This window comes from Tyto alba, unplaced genomic scaffold (genome assembly GCF_018691265.1).
Source record: "Tyto alba isolate M040663 unplaced genomic scaffold, T.alba_DEE_v4.0 Super-Scaffold_22, whole genome shotgun sequence".
NCBI classification, from domain to species: domain Eukaryota; kingdom Metazoa; phylum Chordata; class Aves; order Strigiformes; family Tytonidae; genus Tyto; species Tyto alba.
In genome coordinates this window covers 38,620,332-38,642,007 of record NW_024881296.1, presented here as the reverse complement: position 1 = coordinate 38,642,007, position 21,676 = coordinate 38,620,332, and the positions used below count along the sequence as shown (strand labels likewise).

At 38.5% G+C, this 21,676-nt stretch overlaps 1 protein-coding gene across 1 annotated transcript in view; it reads right to left on the bottom strand.

Moving 5' to 3' along the window:
- The window catches only part of FRK (fyn related Src family tyrosine kinase), a 55,040-nt gene that overhangs the window by 12,244 nt on the left and 21,120 nt on the right, over positions 1-21,676 (bottom strand). Inside the window, exons 2-5 of the mRNA XM_032992898.2 lie at positions 19,295-19,416; positions 11,390-11,553; positions 10,589-10,757; positions 421-579 (exon numbers count right to left, since the gene is read on the bottom strand). Of these exons, the coding sequence (XP_032848789.1) occupies positions 421-579; positions 10,589-10,757; positions 11,390-11,553; positions 19,295-19,416 (614 nt within the window). The remainder of the gene's footprint in view (positions 1-420; positions 580-10,588; positions 10,758-11,389; positions 11,554-19,294; positions 19,417-21,676) is intronic.

The following is a 21,676-nucleotide window of genomic DNA, read 5'->3' as shown; positions in this document are numbered from 1 at the left end:
AGTCAAGGGACAAATTCACAGTGAAAGGCTATCCCTGTCTAGTAATAGACTTCAAAGCTGATAAGTACATTTTGTGGAAGTGCCTCTATTTCATGTCAAATATGATGACCTATCCTTCTGGATGCTTATATTTTGATTCTGTTGGTGTATGTTCCCATCTACTCATAGAACTGGGTGGAAAAATGTGGGTCATTATAAGGCAAGAATCAAACTGTGAATGTGATTCTCTCCTACTTCGCAAATACTTTGGCATGTCAGAAATTCATAAACCTCTTTCTTTCCTCTTTTCTCAGCTCCACATGTGACAAATAATGTAGCTTTTATATTAAACCAGACTGTTCTCCTATCTTTTATGTTACTGTATTTACTAAACTGACAGCTATGGCACCCACTGAAATGAGTTTATAGTCATTTGCTTACTTTGAAGGTATTCTAGAAGACTTCCATATCTCATCAGCTCAGTAATAATATAAATTGGGTCCTCCAAAGTACAGACAGCATAAAGCTGTATAAGCTTTGGATGTCTCAAGTTCTTCATTATTTGTGCTTCCCGCAGAAAGTCCTTTGGATCCATTGAACCTGAAACAACAGCATATAACAAAACATAAGCTGAGGTTATTAAAGGCCTTCCTACCAGGCTGGCAGTCTTAAGGGAATAACTGAGATTGTTTTCTGTCTCTCAAAGTACATTAGCATCTCAGATCTTCACAGTTCCCACAGAAAACAGACAGTGCAGCTGAAAGAAATAGTTAATGAGTAAAACATGTCAGTTGCACAGGGACAGAGAACATATGTGTTCCAGCCACCAGAAATATAAAGACTAAAATTAACTACCCCAGGCCTCCTCCAAACAGAAAAAAAAAAAAAAAAAAAAAAAAAAAAAAGTGAGTCTAGAACGTTAACTGATATAATTTAAGAAAACAATTATGCTACAGCTGGTTAGCGAAATTACCAGAAACTGAGGTAAGAGTGCCCAGGTAATGAACATAAAGTTTCTGACAGAAAAATAGTGCTGCAATAAGAATTTGTTGTGCTATTTTTTCAGCTTCAGCAATCAAAACCTGAAAGCATTGGAATCATTTTAGCATATAAGTAGCTGTGTGCATTTTATATATATAAATAGGAATAACTGTTTATAATGTTCATATAACAGCAACCTTAATAGAAATACCAATGTATCACAGCTGTAACAGAAATTTTACACTGCCTTAAATGCAGAAATATTTTAACACCTAATGAATTCAACTTTTTAAGTGTTACATAATGTCATAATATCTCTAGTTCTAGTCATGTACACAGTAAAAGAATGCATAAACTACGTCAAAGAAAGAATACAGAAATGGCACAGGGAGCTAAAGTCATTGGCGAATTTAGGATTAGAGCTCATATGTCCTGAATAGGGGATTGATTACAAAAAACGTGCACAAATAAAGAAGCAAAGCTTTCTCTATGAATGATCCAGTAGTGATCAGATATTCTCAGATATTTGAGGAAGATTGTAAATAACATCTACTTCACAATAATTGTACAAACAAATGTGAAATTACCCAACTACTCAGATGTCTCCTTCCTCCCAAATCAAAATAGTATCATTAAGAAAAGATTATCGTGAAGGTTGGGGGAAAAAAATCTACCCAAGTCTAGTCTGCTCTATGCCATGTTTAAAAACAAACTCTTTTCTTAGTGTAATCAGACTGAGTCATTTGAGAAGCCAAGGCTGCAAAAGTAAGAGTCTTTATTTTGTTTTTTTTTTTTTTAACATTAGGTAACTGACAAGGTTCATTTGGGAGTTTGGCTCTGTTCCAAATATGGATGTTTAAATGAAGTGAAATGCTGGGAGGATGTTAAATGGCTCAGGAATAAAACTCCACCAGAAAATCTGTTCTGCAGAACAAACTGGCAAATCAGCCTGGGCCACCTTCACCCAACACCTACTCTGAATGTCACCTCCTGAAAAGTGCTCCAACCTATTTCCCAAAACATGGCAATGATGTGTGAATCCACATCCTTGCATCAGTGCAAGAGGAATGACTCAGAAATGCTTCTGACCTAGACTTCATGAAAAAAAGGGACACTTGACATTGCAGCTTGTGAGAGCAAAGATTATTGCAAGGGACAGGTGCTCCTTTCCCCCACATCCTCATACTTTCCTTGGCAATCCCATGGGGTCCAATTTGACAACACTTTATAGGATGCCATTAGGAGGGATGGTGAAAGTTAATGGATTTCCTTGCCATCAGTGAATGGATAGCAGCCAATAATACATCTCCTCAACGGGTACGGGCTATACGCATTTCCTTTTGTCACTGTCAGAGGAAAGTGGAGGCCTGCATGAAAAGTAAATGACTCATGCTTCGTCTGGGTAAAGCAGAGATTTTGACAACCAGGTGGAAAATCCCAAATATCTGTAATGCCAGCGCTACGTCCTTTCCCTCTTTAGAGCAGAACAATATTTACAGCTTTTTTTTTTGAACTTTCCACCAATCCTAGATTTAAAAAAAAAAAAAAAAAAAAAAAAATTGCCTAGGATTTTCTTTATAGGGTTTGGACTCACTTTGATACTGATTTAATACTGTGGTCCATTTGTTTACTCTTTTCAAGATATATGCATTTGCTTTCAAAATCATTCTAAAGTCTACAGAAAAACTGCATGGTGTGAAGTATTCTGCCTCCAAAGGTAAATGGATAAGCACGACTAGTGATTCAGCATTGGTGCCAAAATTAGACAAGTCGATCCTTAAAAGGGTAAAGTATTTGCTGACTTGGGGTCTACCAAATCACCTGACCTCTATGGATCATGATATAGGATGTCTTCACACCACAGAAAATGACAATCTGATTTGTTCCCATCATCAAAGTTTGCCTACAAGGAATCTTGCAGTTTAACCATGCTATAAGCTTCTTCCGACAAACTGAAGCCAAGTAACATGTTTTTCACATATTACAATTTCCACTAAATTGATCAGGAAGGAAGTATTCTATTAGCTGAATAGCAGCAAATCCTTCTTTACACTGTAAAAGTAATTAATAATAATAAAAACAAACCAGTGACAAAAATCAATAAGTATTTCCTGCATATTTTAAAGAGCATATGTAACCTTCAGTTTTACTTCATTTATATATTTAAATAGCACAAGTAGCAGATAGTGCCCTAAACCCCACCAGAGACCTCTAGCTCTTATACTGTAGTTAGGAAGTGGATTGGATGCTAACTAAAAAAGAATAAAAAAAATGTCTTTATCAGTGTTTTGTCTAAGATTAGGTTTTAGCAACTAGGCAAGCAAAGTAAAAACTGCCTCTAAAAACAAGTGAACATGCTCGCTGCAAATCAGTTAGATAAAGTCTGTCACAATAGTGGCAAAGGAGTTACAATATATTTCTTTGAGGAAGTTTATACAAATTAAATATATAAAATATATGCTACATGGAGTTCCAAATAACTGTGGATTTTTTTTTCAGTTTGTAGTTGAATTACATATGTTTTTAATGAAATATACGTTTTCAGCTGTAGGTGGTAAACACAGTATGAAGAGCAGGTTACTGTAAGTAGAAACGACTTGATCAAAAAACAACTACTTAACAGAAGCTTTTACAGAAACAAGTATCCCTTGTGGAAGCCACCAGTTTGGGAGTAGATTGATCAGTACCTGAAGAAAATATAGGTTTGACAATTTGTTTTTTGAATGAAAAATGTTTTTGTAAATGCCAAAGTCCTTCTTGAGAACATAATGTTGGAATATGCTTCTTTGATGTGTTTTATGATGTGTTGCTTTGCCACAAATTACATCTAATTTAAGCCTACTTAAAGCAGGTATATCAGTTCTGATTACCCTCCTTCCGAAAATATTTTTTTCTAGAATTGATAAAACTTCCCATTGGAAGATCAATGCTGATAGTTTGGAAATAAGAGAGAAAGGTCAGTTATTTTCCAGTTTCCACTGGCTTAAATGCAAGTGGTCCTTAAATATTTGATAATCCCCTCCAGAGACCCTTTGCAACTTTCAATAGACCTTCCCAAATGACTTCGAAGTAACCTTGTACTTCAGAGCAACCTTGACTTCTGAATAAGTTTATACAAAATGAACTTATGCACAGAGTACGCTGAGCATATACTGTGACCTGCTGAATAAGTTTATGCACAGTAAAGAAGTAACAGTAAAAAGACCGAGTTTTTGATAACATGAGAGACTGAGTGTAGACTATTCACATTCACAGGAGAATGAGATAGGTGTCTGACAATCCTCAAGAAGCTTTCTCACCGTTGTGGTTTGAACCTGGCCGGCAGCCAAACACCACGCAGCCACTCGCCCACCCTCCCCTGCCTGGCAGATGGGGGAGAGAATTGGAGGGGTCAAGGGAGACTCGTAGGTTGAGATAGAAACAGTTTAATAATTGAGATAAAATAAAACAATAATAACAATAATAGAAAGTACAAATGGGTAATGCACAATGCGACTGCTCACTACCACCCGACTAGTATCCAGCTCATTCCTGGCTAGTGATCCTGGAAAAGTCAAAATTCCGAAACTGCAATCCTGGAAGTGAGAGAGAACCCCCTTCTTCCCGGCTGACCCTCCTTTATATCCTGAGCATGATGTTACATGATATGGAATATTTCATCGGCCAGTTTGGGTTCGGTGCTGTGGCCATGCTCCCTCCCAGTTTCTTCCCATTTTCCCAGCACCTGTGCATGGGCAGGAGGACATGGGGAGTCCTTGATCTCTCAGCAACAACTGAAAACATCAGTGTACTATCAACATTCTTCTCATACCAAATCCCACATTGAATCCAAAGCACAGCACTATTCTAGCTACTAGGAAGTAAAATTAACTCTATTCCAGCTGAAACCACAACACTCACCATACAGCAATGAACTTACAAGTTAGTGTAAGGTTATGTACCAAACTAAATGGAATAAAATAATTTCTTTGTTCAGGGAGATTGGGAGACTTTTCTGAGTGCAAAGCTTTTTACACTGCATATGCACTGAAGAGATGACATACTGAAGAACTGAAAATATTATTAAAACCTCTGCTGACAGTACCAATCCAGAGACAATTTTGGGAAAGCCTCCTGAAAAAAAGAATCATGCTTGGGCAGCTTCCATGCAAATAGAGAAGCTTGGGAGATGCTTTACAATATGATAATGACAAATGCATCTGTCAACTTGAACAGGCATGAGGAACTTTCTCAGATACGATTAATTGGTGATGATAGATGTCTGCTTTACATGCTGACAGCTGGAGAAGCAAGCTAGTCCAGACAATAGGTTCTAGAGAATCCATCACGCTCAACATAGGACAGAGTGCAAATCCCTGCTGCAATGATTTCCACTTAAATAGAAAAAACAATGTCTCCGTGAGAAAATAAAAACAGAAATGTGGAGTGACATGTTCAGGGACCTACAGCAAGACAGTGCTGTGCAGAGCCAAGAACAGCAATTGCTGGCTTCTAGACCATTTTTCTATCTGCTGATCCCTACACCTCTTTGATGACCATGGGTCAACAACTCAAAAGTCGGAGACAATCCTTAAGGCAAAGATGTTCTTGTGTTTTGTAAACACTGGTAAAATATCACAGATGTCTCCAAAGCAGAGTGAAACACCAGTGAACAAATAAGAAAATTATCTGAATTAAGCTATTACATTACTACTGCTTTTTGTTTATAGTCACAGTGATCAACAGCTTGTAATAAGGATAAGGAGAGATAATGGGTAAAACATGGACTGAATAATGTTAGAGACCGAAGAACAGAATGTTCATGGGGAATTTCAGTTGTAATTATGGTGAAGGGACAAGGGGTAGATTGTGTGTAAATCATCCACGTTGCTGTTGTGATGATGTTATTTTGATTTTTCTGTAGGGAATTCCTTTTGTTGATGTGAGTGAAGTTTGTGTGATGACTGTGGATTTTATTAATTCTTAACTATGTGATTCACAGAGGTGAGAAGTAGAATGTATTGGGTTTGTGTGGCGAGGTTTTGGTAGCAGGGAGGCTACAGGGGTGGCTTCTGTGAGAAGCTGCTGGAAGTTTCCCCTATGTCCGATGGAGCCAATGCCACCAGCTCCAAGACAGACCCACCACTGGCCAAGGCCGAGCCCATCAATGATGGTGGCAGCACCTCTGGGATAACGTATTTAAGAAGGGGGGAAAAAAACCTGTGCGATTACCTTGATTAACCTGCTCCTGCTTGGTGATGAGAGCATGGTTCCACATCACAATTTCTCTGGTGGTAAAGCCATTTTAACAGAATCCTCTCTATCTCAATCCCCTGTATTTACCAGATCACTTCCAGTTTATCACACTCCTCTATTGTTCTAATGACCTTCTTTTCCAGTGGGTGTACGCTCTAAAGCAGCTCAGCAAAAATACTTTGATTTAAAATATGCCTCCTCCTCCCTCAGTGTAAAGACAACTGATTTAGGCCTTTGAGTCAAGCAACAATTGTGCTGAGTTGCGCGCTTGGGTCACAACAACGCCATGCAATGCTATCAGGCTTGGGGAAGAGTAGCTGGAGAGCTGCCTGGTGGAAAAGGAGCTGGGGGTTGACAGCCAGCTGAGTATGAGCCGGCAGTGTGCCCAGGTGGCCAAGAAGGCATCCTGGCTTGTGTCAGAAAGAGTGTGACCAGCAGGACTAGGGAAGTGATTATTCATCTGTACTCGGCACTGGCGAGGCTGCGCCTCCAATTCTGTGCTCAGTTTGGGGCTCCTTACTACAAGAAAGACACTGAGGTGCTGGAGCGTGTTCAGAGAAGGGCAACGAAGCTGGTGAAGGACCCAGAGCACAAGTCTTACGAGAAACAGCTGAGGGAACTGGGGTTGTTTAGCCTGGAGAAAAGGAGGCTGAGGGGAGACCTTATTGCTCTCCACAACTGCCTGAGAGGAGGTTGGAGCAAGGTGGGTGTCGGTCTTTTCTCCTAAGTAACAAGGAATAGAACAAGAGGAAATGGCCTCAAGTTGCTCCAGGGGAGGTTTAGATTGGATATTAGGGAAAATTTCTTCATCAAAAGGTTTGTCAAGCACAGTAACAGGCTGCCCATGGAAGTGGTTGAGTTACCATCCCTGGACGTATTTAAAAGACGTGTAGATGTGGTGCTTAGGGACGTGGTTTAGTGGTGGAATTGACGGTGATAGGTTAATGGTTGGACTCGATGACCTTAAAGGTCATCCAACCTAAACAATTCTATGATTCTAACAGGAGAGGATCGTTCTACAGTGTGTTACACTTGAAGCCTGAAATATTGCCTGTGTGAATATTGGAAGCTTCAATCAACATATAACATGATGTATTTCTTGATTACTAATGAACTACTATGTTTTCCATTCACTTATCACCTTTATATTATGATGAATGAAATTACCAGACCTAGCCTTTGCTGTAGTTTTATTAGCACCAAGCTAAGCATTTATTGCTCAGATTAGGGTGAGAGTACCGGGTTTTTTCTTTAGTTATTGAAGTGTTATTCCTCATGAGTAACAATGAGAACAAGCTATGGAAAACCAACGTGCTAACTGATTACGGTGGGGCACTCCAAGTGGTGAAAAACTGTGTAGAAGAGGATAATTTCCTAGAGAAGTGTACTACAAGGTTAAATGCTTCCATTTGAGACTGAACTGTTATTGTAAAATGAGACAGTTCACAAAGTACAGGGATAAGAGATTCAGTACTACTTATATAATTTATCAAGATGGCTTTGAGAATCAAAGTCTTCATTCTGAGCATCACTAAGTGCGTTCCATGGCTTCCTTATCACAGTATTAGATCACAGACTCTGGGCTATCCAAACATCGCATCCGGGTGGGGCTTATGTCTGCCCTTAATATAACCCACTGTGAAATCAATGAGATTACTACTCTTGACCTTAACAGGAGTCAGACTAGAGTAAAAAGAGAAAACAGAGATAGGAAAATTATTGATTGATAAAGCCCTTTTTTCCTGCCGAACTATGATACTACAAAAAGTATCACAGTTGAAGGGGTTTCTTCCACTATACTGTGCTAGTCCGTATGTAATAATGAGTTTGCAGTGAATATTATCTATATTCCAGCGTAAAATTTAATTTTTAGCTAAAAAACCTATTGAATAAGTTTATGTGATGATTTTTTTATTGTTTGATAGTCTTCTGCAATTGCATTCTTAGGATACCCTATTATTATAGAAACTGAAAAAAACTTATTTTCCTGCTCACATTGCTCTAGAAGTCTTGTGTTCCCTGTGTGCTTTATCGGCAAGACATTGAAAGGATACTGAATTGAACAGTCAAAGAACGGATCTCCACAGATCAGTTTGGCCTTAAACATATACAAATCTGTTTCAAATATAAAATTAATTAAGTCTTCCTTTTCTTCAGGTGGAGTTTTAGTAGCAGTCATTTGGCTAATCAGCATCAAAAAGAAAAAAAAAATAAAAGAAAAAATAAAGAAGGCAAATTGCAGCTGGAACTTTCCGCTAGCGCTTCACATATTTCTGGGTAGTCTTGTCATTCTGATTCAATCCAATATTAAACCAGAAGTTTGTTTCACAGAGAACTGATAATATGTACTGTCCCCATTTTATAGAAGGAAAAGCTGAATTAGAGTTTTGAAATGAGTTATTAAGAGGAAATGAAATATAATTAAGATAGCTTCCCATTTTTGCATATGCTGTACCAAATAAATGTCAGCTCCACTTTCCCACTAAAGAAAATAAGTAGAAATGTATGCATTGAGATTTGTTCAAAATCTAATTATTTTGTTTGATGAGAAACAAGACATTCCCTAGAGTGCTAATTGCCACATATTTTCTTAAAGAGGATAGCAAAAGACGATTTCTAAAAGAAAAGATAAATTTTAAACATAAAAACTTAAGATAGTTTAGTCTTGTTCTTCATTCCATCTTCATTTATTTCCTTCTTTAAATGTCGCCGAAGAGATTTCACACTTTAGTAAGGAACTCTTCAGTCTTCTACAATAAAACAGACTTGCCCAGGTGTTGCATTAAATCATTAAGGGAAAGTAAACTCAGACAGACAAATTAGGTTCTTGTCTTATGGATAAGAAAGGCAAGCATCATACTGGACTGCATAAACAGAGGTCTAGCATGTCAGAAATGTGAAGCAAATCTCTCTCTTTAAAAGAACATACTTCTTTTTCCTTTTAGCTTCATACTTGGAAAAAATATGGTTACCACCTCGAAACAGCCCAGTAAAGATCTTCTGAAAACAATGGGACATCTAAAACATCTGAGCTACACGAAGAATCTGGTTGAGCTGTTTAACCTAATGAAGAGAAGACCAAAGAGGAACTTGATAATAGTTTTCTAGTATGTACAACACTGCTGTAGAAAGGAAGAAAATAATAGTTACTCTTTAGTCATGGTGTATAAGATAAGAGGTAATGGGCTTGTACTGTAGAATGAAAGATTTCAGGTCAGACACAAGGAGAAAAAGACTGATTTCAGACTTGTACTTTTAGAAGTCGGTAAAAATAGGCATATGGATTCCTGTCACAAAAGGTTTAGTCTTAGTGGATACTGTCTTAGGAAAGGGAAATGGACAAAGAGATTTCAAAGTGGTTTCTGTGTTTACTGGGTCACGAGGGAGATGCATCAGTTCACTGAAAAAAGTATGCTTTCACATGAATTATAGAAGGCCTTTAGTCTGAGCAGTTTTTCCGATTTCAGTTAAGCAGAGAAGAAAAGGTGCTTATTTGCTTCAATTTACAAGTCCCCAAACACAGACAATATCCTGATGCAAGACAGCCCTAAAACATGCTTAAATTTCTCCCTGTTCAGGACACCATTCAAGAAGGGCTCACGCGTATTGGTGTTATTCTGAATCAAAGATCTGAATCTGTTCTGCTTCCTGGAACACGATCATTAATGCCCAACACAAGCTTTTTCAATTAACCACAACTCACTATGTTGTTATCTCTTCTTAAAAACCATGTTTATCATCCAGGCTACCTTTCTTATCTATGTGGTTCTTGCCATCTGCTGGCAGATATTTTATGCTGTCAACTTAAAATGTACAAATTACTTGAAGTTAATGAAAAACAATTAGGAAAAATGTTAAAAGCTGTATTAGTAACAAGCCTATATTATATGCAAATACTGGGTATTAGTGTTGTGTGAGAAATATAATTCAATCTATAGTAAGATCAATACAAGTACAAACTTAACAAAGTACATATTCTGTGTTACATATTCTATATTATTATAATACAGCATCTAATCACTAGAAGAAATTCTGCAGATGACAGTCCAGTAGTAAACTGATTACTTCACCTACAGATGAGATCTAGTCATTCAATTCCATATAAGCATTATTGTACAAATAGACGGCCTTGCTGGGGTTGCCTTTTTATGTAACATAGATGTGGAATAAGAATGAGTTCAGCTCATACGAAAACAGAAAACTGTACAATATTGTAATTCAAAATACCAAAGAATATCTGGACCTTGAGCTTTACTAACCTTCATGTTTAAGTGCATGGATTTTAAGAATGGTTGCATATATGCAAAGGCTTCCTTTTCAGTAGCATTTCAAAAATAAGAGAGCACCCTTGCTAACATTTCACATTATTAGCATTAAAGAGTAATTCACATACCTGGTTTTAATGTTTTGATTGCCACGGGGGTGGTATTATTCCACAGTCCTTCCCATACTTCACCAAACTGACCTGATCCTAATTTTTTCAACAATTTCAGAGATTGTCGGTCTATCTCCCATTGATCAACAGTTTTATACGACAAATCAAAAGTAGTAGGAATTTGTACCTGGTAAAAGAAAATAAATAATATAATAATTGAGACTTCTAGTATTTTTTCAACAGCATATACAAATACTTGTTAACTACGTCATGTAAAGTCACAACTGATATAAATAATGTTTCCTTAGAGTACACACACACGATAAAGCGAGCTGAGAACATAAAATACAGCTCACATCCCGAGTACTTTTTGTTCGAAACAAGAAACACTCTAAAGAAAATATCCTGACATTAAAAGTAAAAATTAGAAATCATCCCTCTAGCGAGCTTTTTGAACAGTGACGCATTGCTTGCCTGAACCTTGTGGTTTTGTCTCAGTAATTACTTATGGACAGCTAGAGTTATGAAGTTGGAGATTTCATCTCCATATACATTTATAAAAAGGTATTCATAAATCATGTTTTGGCATATTTTCTCCTCCAGCCACACAATGATTTGTTAAAAATGGCATGGTATTTTATTATTAACACGTCTGCTTCAAGAATGAAACTGTAGCACTACCCAGAACTTCCTGAAAATAAGCAGATCATCAACACTCTGAAATGGTAGAAGCAGATACGGGGTTTGTACCTTCTGACTGAGAGCTGATGAGATTTAGCTTACAAAAACTGCATTGCACAGTGTAGCATCCACTCTCACCTTTAGGCATGGCTTTCCGAGCACCACGCAGAGGCCATCACTGTTCTTACTGTAATAGTCAACAAACTCATTCAGAGTTTTGAAAGTTTTCCTTCTGCTTAGGAAAAAGCCTTCTTCATCCAGCTTTCTGATCCGATAGTGCTTCACAGATACACCATCAAAAACTAAGAAGATTTAAGTATATTAAATTTCCAGGAGTTATAGCAGCGGTAGAATACAGTTTATGGCCAAACCATCACAAGGTTCCTAAATGAGGACCTTAAAATAAAATATTTTCTTTTCAAAGATTGCAACTATTAAAAAAAAAATCTCCTTCAAATCAACGCCCACTGTTTAGACAGCTTAACACGTCCAGTCTATTGGTCTTCAGCCATTCAGGTTTGGAGATTCTTGCCTGCACCATAAGAGCTGATGCAAAAATACATCTTCTGTGAGGCAGTTCCTGTTTTCCATCTTTTAGGACACCACAATCAGCCAGGATCATCTAATTCACAGTAATCATTTAATCAGTTTTTAATATTTCATTTATGAGCATTAACATTCCAAATAGCAGGTGCTGGGCTGTCAGGTATTTTAGAGCAAACAGCTACACCCTCCATATGGCTGTGATCCTCTGAGAAGCACCCATATCTTCCACGGGTTTCACCGAGTTTTCTGCATGTTTGGAATATATAAAAATCAGGCCAATAATGCTCTGTTTCAAGTAGTTGATACCTCCTCCTTTCCATTGAAATGTGTTTTATTCTAATCTGCTGTTTCCTAATCAACAAGACTTCTCTCTCCTCGCTTCCTGTAGGTTATTTCCCTGCATGTCATGACATGCAGTGTCTTTCCCTGCGACTGTCAGAGCATTCTCTACAGGTGTCAGAAAGAAGCTGAGGCCACCGTACGCTGGGGCTAGGCCTGGACCAGCAGCAGGACGGAGATCAACAAAAAAAAAAATGCACTATCACTCACTTATTGCGTTATTTAAGCAATATTAGGCTTGTAATTGCCATTTCTGATGTGTCCGTCACATATGGCTCTGAAGCAGAGTCTGTGCAACCCAGGGAGTGCATAAGACAATCCATTGGGATGGGGGAAATAAGTATCTTTTGTACCATTAATAAATAAAATAAATATTTTTCAAATACAGTTATTTCATCTTTATCATCCTCTTTTAATTTCTTTTTTTTTTTTTTTGATGTTCTATAGCGTACATAATCTATCAGTACAGTAGTACATGTATATAATTTATAAATAAATAAACATATATCGAGGGTGAATGCTCAAAAATCTTTTTGCTAGCGGGAGTGCACAACTAGAAACACTTGAAGGCCATTAGCTTAGGGATCTGCTTTATAAGGGAATATCAGTAGCAGCACCAGCAGGCTGAGCATCAGCAGAGAGGGCAGTTTGGAAGAGCTGGAAAGGGATTTAGTCACTTCTGTGGGATGTCATTAGGCACGACGCTCCATGGCTGAGACACCACCGTCCATTTCCAACGGGCAATGGAGAGTTTATGTTACGTACTGAAGGGTAACTGATTTAGCTCTTACCAGTGCCACAGCTGTTAGCTCTAATATTAAGTGTTCCACAATGAACCTGGCTGGTAACGGGGAATCCTAACCATATGAGGCATAACTTAAGATGTTTAAGAAGTAGGATAAATTTTCTGCATCTCAAACAGAAGGTAGATGCATCAATGGAAGGAGGTTTTTCCGATCCCAGGAAATTCAGGTGGGAAAATGCTCAGAGCTCAATGAATGGTACCAAACTGTAACGAGATTAAGTGAAAGACAAGTATTTGAAAGTGTAGACATGTGGTTTTGCCACCTGTTAGAGCTGGCGTGGGAGCAAGGTGGAGGGACACAGGCTGCCCAGTTAGGGTGGGGGCCAGTGAAATCGAGAATCGAGCCGAACAGAAGAGGAATCATCTAGTGAATTTGGGGAATGGTCAGAAGGAGAAACACTGGAGCAGGACGAAATGTGAAGCACCACACTCTGGAAAAAGGCAAGTAGCAATAGGTGAAAAAAAGGGGAGAAAAATCAGAGGGGTATCCCACCCTGCATTTAATGAAACAATGCGGTGCTTCTCCATGATGAGTGCAGAAAGATCTTTCAAGGGGAGGAGGATGCTCCGGTTGCCATCCTGGCACTCATCACCCAACATTACACCTTTCCAACAGGCCAGCTTGCTCCTTGCACCCACTGATTTGAGAGATTACCACTGTCCCATTCTCAGGATCCTCACACAAGGCAAAAGTCTGAAAAGCAAAAGGGAGGCCTGGGGGAAAGGCCTTCTGCTGTTTACCTCCCGTGTACCTTTTCGTAGCCAAAATTCCAGCAAGCATATTCAATTTGGTCATGGTGACTGGCGGGTACTCTTAGATAAATAAATGAATGGAAAAAATTTTTCAATCCTAGAAGCAGCCTCAGTCTTGTGCATTTGAAAATTTAAATATCAGAAAAAATGTTATGGCTCTCCTCTGGAGACATAACCGCTGACAGATCCTTGATACTGTAACATTGCATGAATTTTGGCAATCACTTGTTATAATAACAGAAGAATATGCAGCTACATATTCTATGTAGAAAAAAATATATAAAAATATTGGTTGCATGCGGTTAACAAAGCTGATGTAAGATATAATTTCTCTCACCCTTCAAGTGATTAAGTTAAAGAGGAAAATCTCTCTTTCTTCAAATATTATCACGTATGATCAAGTATTTTTCTACTCTACTGTGCGATTGTCATTCCAGGCCACCAGAGGGCATATAGGAGCTGTTGAAAATATTAGGGGATTTTCTATCTGCCACAGGTAACGTTTATAGAGACATGAGAATTTAAAGTTCTGCATGAGGACCAGAAATGACAACATTTGTAAATATAATTCCAGAGTATAAAGATAATTATGTCACATTTTTCAAATGTCATTTCTTTTTATTTTAACACCCACAATTAGTATATTTAAATTATAAAATGCACGTATCATTTTGTGATGCATCATTTGGAAAGGGGGCTGAAGAAAAATGAAAGAGCGAGCAGTTCAGTAATAACAAGACTGAAAATGTAATGACTTTTCCAAAGTTCACAGGAAAGTGCACGTGGCCAAATGAATTGCTATTTCTGATGCACGGAACAAAAGGCCAGCAGGATGACTGCGTTGATCCGGTCTCAGCTGTATATCACAAGTGATGGTAGTTTGACTGCCTGCTTTATTCATTAGCAGTATTATAGTTATTACTTCTGAAGCAGCTAATGTTAATGCAAGAGCTGGTTTGGAGGGCATGCTCTAATTTCTTAAATGAGCCTTGCATGAAGCCTTATGACCGGCAGTATCCAGGACAGGTGGTGATGTGCGTGGAGAAGCTGGAGAAAATTTCTGCACCGATACCATCTCTCCTTGTGATAAGCAGCTGAGATTAGCGCGGGGTTTGTGTGCTCGTACCCCGGGGCTGAGTCTGGCCGTACCAGCCCCACGCCGCGCACTCACAGCGCTGCAGCGCAGGTGCTGCTCCTCTACCCAACGCGACACAGAGCGTGTGGCACTCAGGCAAGAGCTCGCCATAAGCCCCCCCCCAGAGCTGCCAGTCACCCCAGCCCCCACCAGACTGCTAAACGGGACCGGATCGCCTGCGGTGGTTTTCTCCTCAACTTGCCCTTCCCAAAAGAATCTCGGCTCCCCATTAGATTTCCTCACGGTTTCAGTTTAACAGAAGCGTCCCCCTCTCCCTGCTTGCCGTCTCCATAAGGCTGGGCCATGCAGAAGTCGATTTTGCCACCCCAAGGATGAGAATAAAATAATTTACAACTACTTGCCCGGGGCAGCAAACTTGACGGTGGCATCAGCAGAGTCAACATCTTCACCCAGTGAATCAGGGAGACACTGGGACACCACCACCACCAGCGTCCCAGCGGCTCTGCTGGCAGCAGCCCTCCCCCAGCACAAACAGAGCAATGGGGTTGGCAGGAGCTGAGCTTGGTCTCGGGGCCCGGGGGGGGTGTGAGGGGAGGGTGGGTTTATGAGATCGCCCTCACCGGCACAGAAGGGGTGCAGGGGCCGATCCGAAATCGTTCGACCTGCTACTGCCATGATTTTGCCACTCTTATTAGCCCGCTGCCTTCAACAATGACCTGGTTTTCCCTATGCTGAAAGCCAATCTGGCCCAGAGGAAACCACACAATCTTTGTAGGAGCATGGGGGAAAAAAAAAAAAAAAAAAAAAAAAAATCATGAAGAAAACACAAACCATTTACATTGTCATTTAATGCAATCAGTCTTTCAGATGCCATTATTCAGTGAGGGGGGAAGTAGAGAGCCTCCTGCTATCATTGGCAATGACACTCAATTAAGCTGAGCACATCTAAATTATGGCTTTTAATTAAAAAGAGGCAATGTCTAAGATGGCACCAACATGTTTAAAATTTAAAACATTTCACACCAGATGCTGGAGTCATCAACATAAAAATCTGTTGACAACATGTGCATTTTTAAAATGGGAAAACCTATTTTTAAAATGTCAAACGCTTTAAAACGATAGCAACACATCTCAGTGGCCTATTTGATTTGATGAGCTTTCCATTTAACCATTCACAGATGAGAAAAACCTTTTTGAACATTACTTTTTGTTTTCAATTTAAACAGTCATTTATCATCTAAATCTTACAAATTGTGAGGTTTCCCATCAAGGCAAGTTAGCAGTGAAAAGTGTAATTTTAATGAAAGATAGGGTTTATTTCTTTTTCTTTTTTTTTCTTCCTAAGGAGCTTCATTTGTCTTCCTCGTTAACGTTAAGTCTCTTATACATTGCCCATAAGAGTATGAAATCAAGCTGTGAAAGTCATCAAATCAGTTTATGGGTACTTGGGTAAAAAATCTGTCTTCCTTTTCTACTTCTTTTCCTTTTTAGTTTTATTACACTTAAATGTTAGGCTGGATGGAGAATGACAATATTTTCTTAAAGACCTTCATTCTGAAAGCCAGGTCGTGACTCTTCTAGCCATTTCCATCTACGCTGGAATGAAACCAAAACAGCAACAGAAGGTAGGGCAAACCCAACCTGTCCTACAGAGGATGGGAGTTTGGGGGGTGTGGGGGGGTCTATTCTTTCTGCACTGAAAAAAAATTGGAAACAGAAATTAGGAACATATTCCCAAATATCAGATTGTGACTTCTTCACTGTCAGTGTATCAGCTACCATAGAGATAGAAGCCATCCAAGACCTTTTAAAAGAAATACTACTGAACCACTGTTCCTCAAGAAAACACTGGTTTTTCCGCCTCAGCTTTGAGTGTCTCCTAACTCCTTCTGATGGAGTAAAGAGGAGAGAGTCAGGAAAACTGTCTTCTCCATAGCATCTGGTGGATTAGACAACCCTCCTTCCAATTAATACTCCCTACAGCACAGTCCACTTCATCATTCACTTTAGAATGCACTAGCTCTCCCAAAAGTAGACATTAGTAACGAGGTTCTGGACATACAATGCCTAGAGCATTATGTATACTAGTAGGTTGGGAGCAAAAAAGCTTGCACAACACAAACAGACATGATTCAGTCAAGCCCATTCTGTAAGGAGCAAATACTATTTAGCTCCTCAGGATGAAGCAGCATGTCGAGTCTAAATTCCGTTCAAGTCTGGGAAGCTGCTAAAAGATCTAGCAGCACTGGTAAAACAGGTCATTACTACTCTCTATCTACAGACTGTTTCAGAGTTTATTCTCTTTCTTTGCCTAAAAGAGCACAAATGTTTAATAAATCTGAGATGACACCTAGACACATGCATACATGCTCAGAGGACAACCCATGTTTGTGCGTGAAGGAGGGCTGGCTCCTGTGGCTGGAGCCTTGCCTACACCACGTATATTATGTTCTTCAGCACCACTCTTCTCTTGCTTCATCAAACAAACCAGCAGGGAAGAAATCCACACTGATGCTTTCATATCTTGCTGTTATCAGCCATCGTGAAACCTCCTGTTCCCAAACAAGCTTATACAGACACCTGAAAAAATGTCTACCACAAGCTTTAGTAACTGAATCAAATATACTAAATCAGATAGAATATAGTTTCTATCCATGATATGTATAGGAAAAAAAATAGACAGCAGCATCAAAGGATGACCTCATCCTATCACAAATGCTGGCCTAATATTTGTTTTCATTCTCTTGTATTTTTCTCTGCAGTACCTCACAATTTAAAGAAGAAACTGCTGCCTTCCTGTTAGAGAAGTATTCAGGATGCAGGGTAAGGAATTAAGACTTTTAATCTTTCCTAGAAGTCTACGGTTGGAGAATAATACAAAGAAATTGCATTTCCACCCTTAGGTGCACAAGCACAAGATTTTTCACTGATTTTCAGTAAGGTGTCATGTATTCAAGTGCCAGCATTAAGCAGATAATACGGGCCTGTCTGTCCTCCCTGGATTATACCACGCTGTTATCGGTCCGGCCCAGTCCTCGAATGAAATCAGTTCACTGATGAAGAACACTTGAAGGAAGCTGAAACCACTGTAAGACAAGGCTAAGTTGGCACACAGAGGGAAAGCATTTCGAAAGGTCTGTGGCTATAATACAGTCTTTGGATAAAAGGGTGCACGCACAGGGGTCAGTTCTGTCACAGTCCGGAACCGAGCCGATTCCTTGCTGATATTAATTTTCTTATCAGCGCCTCTTGTCAAGAACAAACTTCCCTGAGGGCAAACTGAAGACTATAGAATGAGCTCTCCCAGAACTGTAAATATCATATTTATTTCATAAACTTCCCTGTATTTCACTCCACGGGCAACATATATTTCTTTACCTTGGCAATAAAAAGCAACTTGCCCTTTACCACAAGACGCTGCAGGTATATAAACTTCCCTCATGATTTACAAAGAGAAACCAAGAATGTGTCAAAGGTTCATTAAGCTGCCTAATGTGTTTCTGTGTAATACTTAGAAGGTGACTGACACATAAACATTCAGGCAGGAGAGGAGTCAGTATGAAAGAACCTGGTTATGCACGAGGTGCCTCTCATTTCACTGACGTAATTCTGCACGTGACAATTTATGGTTTGTTCACAAACACCAAGAATCTTTCCTGGCGTATGGAATTATAGAGGTAGAGCACATCAGGAAGTTTAGGGGTATAGTCCTGTTGTCTCGGGGACAACATTATACTCTCAACTCACACCTGTATGACAAGTTTTATAGAAAATGTTCACAGAAAACAACCAATGAACAATCATGTTTACTATCTAATATGGCAAATATCTATGACACGAAAAAGATGACATGTACATATATGGGAGTAAGTAAAATTATTATCAAGTAGTTGTCCTTATTTGATAGCCTTTCGGATTCAAACAAAGGACTTTAAATATACTTCAAAACCCATCATCATCATAAATGTAACTTTTTATTGATGTTTACAACTAACTTTTCAATGAAATATGATTAATTCTAAAGTACAGCTTGGAAGATCTTCCTATCCTTTTGCCCCTGAAAACAAATAAATATAAACCTAAGGCTGAGCTCTAGCAGAAATCTCATTTTCTTAAACTGCAGATATCTGCCAACATGGTTTAATTCTTATTCTGTGTACTAATCAGAACAGCAGTGTATAACTGTAATGTATATTTCTGGCATTTTAATAATGAAAATAGTTTTTATTTTAAGGCAGTTGGCACATTGGAAGTACTGAGCATTAGAAAGTTAATTTCTGTTCTGAGCATATTAATAAAAAAAAAAGCCTATAAAATATATGTTAGTAAAACAATTACTCTTGCCAAGCTTTCTTTATATATCTCCTGGGAAAGAAATACTATTAGGAACTTAATTTAATTTTGCTCACTGTTTGCCCACAGTTTATCATTCTCAAAAATGAAAAAGTTCAGTTCACCTGAAAAATTTTTAAAACATTGCCCAAGATGAAAAATTAGAATATACCTGAAAGTGAGTATTCGCCTTTTAGACTTTCACTTTCTCGGATCAGGAAGGCTCCTGCCTGGTTTCCAGGGTATGACAGTTGTCTCTCGGCATCTGCTCGTTTGATTGGGCCAAAAAACCATCTGAACAAATAAAAAAACATTGATTTCACCAGTCAGTGAAACATACCAAGAAGACAATTTAGCTTTTATAAACATGCTGCATATTTACTAAAAAATAATCTGTGCTATGATAATTAAATTCCAATAGCATGGGGGAAAAAAGCCAACAAGAACTACACAGCAAATTTACTGCTAGAAAATATTGCGTACACATTTGAGTGAAATCTGGATTATACTGCTGATGGAAAGTCCTACTGATTTCAAGGGACCCAAGAATTCAGAAGTGGCAGACTGGTCTTGTCCCAGGAAAAATTCGCCAAGAAATTTTGCCAAGGCTACTCTGGCAGAAATTGATGCCAAGTCCATTGATGCCACTTGAACTATGTAGAGAGGCGGGTATGTGCTAACATCCTGATGTCTTAAAAGTCAAAAGATCCCCGAAACTGCAGAAGGGCTTTCAGTACGATGTAAACCACCCTGCTGCCTTCCCCATTCCATTGCCACATCGATACCTCACATGAGCTACTGGCGATTTTTCAGCTCCGCTATTGTCAGACAAAAAAAAAAAAAAAAACAACAATATGTCCCTCAAGTCACTGCAAACACCCCAACATCCATGTTCTGTGAAAATCTACTCCTATGTATGCCTTTTAAAACATATTTTTCCTCTCTCACTAAACCCTGTAGTTTACAAGGACTTGTTCAAGCAGGAGGTTTAGTCTGCTCCTCTGAAGGTGCTGCTCAGGTGTTTTGCTGCTTTGTGCTGAGTGTAAATTAAATGGAAAGAGGACTAAGGCGAGTCATCGTTATCAACTGGGGCAGCATCCAGCTTCCATCCAACAAACATACAAAGCTCCATCCGAGATTAGCTTCACCCCTTATTTGCAGCAAATGGTGATAAGTAGTTACCAGAAACATGCCATATACTCATAGGAGAACTCCTTTTAAATTAATCATAGCTAAACCTATTATGCAAACTTTTAAGATAAATCAATGTATTGCACCACACGTAAGCTGCTCATTCAGTTAACTAATTGATTTGTCAACTACTAGTGAAAAGTACAGAAGGAGTCATCAACAAACTACTTTAGTATCTGCAAGGCTTGTAATCATCAAGAGGAATGAAGGAAATAAATGAGAACATTGGGTGACGCCTTGGCTGAGCAAGCATGGGGAATGAAAAATGGTTTTGTATGAATAAAGAGGAAATAAAAGAGGCAAATACAGATGGTGCTAACCCACACTAAATATGCTTTGTTAGCAAAAGAAAGTGAAATCCAGATATTCTGGACTGCATTCCTGTCCTCTGACTTGAATATGATTTGGATAAAATAGGCCTTGATACATATTTGGCAAGGAAAGGAATCTCATTAGAAAGTCGGAATGTGTTAGTAATAATTTTAATTAGTTAAACATGTTCATTAATTCAACTAAGGAATTAATTCATTAATTAGACTGTAGAAAACTAAGTAATCAATAAATGTTCAAATCCTTGACTGAGGTTCCTGTCAAAGGAATGAGAGGACAGAGCACAAGTCCAACTCTACTCAAGCCCCGAAGAAAATCTGTCTGCCCTAAGAAATTAATTGGAATCTTTCTGAAATGTCTAAATATACCTGCTCTGAGAATAACATCTGAAAAATAACAAACTATATGATCTGAAAAAAATTTGAACTGATATTTTTCTCCTGGAACTATAAGATATCACTTAGTATTGCCCAAAGTGACTGATTCTCGTAAGAGTATATAAGAAGAGGTGTTTAATTTTGTATCTCCTTCCCTCGTGGCTTAAGAGGATAGCATCCTTTCAAAAGGATTTCATTGTGTACCAAAGCCAAAAGAGCTTCCAATGCATTGTTAGCAAGGTTGAATTTTATGCTAAAGACAGTCAAAATTATAGTCTTTTTATGACCAAGTATTTGTACGTACACTGCTAGCAATTCAAATTGCTAAAGCTGAAAACATGAGTAGTAATACAATGTATGCAACAAGAGGAAACTGTTGGTCTATTTGGGAGATACAATTTAAAATAGTATTAAAATCATGTCTACAATATAGACTACAATTTGGGAAAAAAATACATAAGCACATATTGCACTTAGGCATATGTATCTGTTTCTTTGACTTAAAAATATTTTAAATTGTATGTTTATTTTTATTAGGTTGGAAAAACTTCATTTAAATAGATATGAATTTACCACAAAGGGTATATGGAGGGTATGTTCCATGTAGGTTCTGACTCCAAATAAAATTAGCAGTTAAAAAGATCCTGACTTGCAAA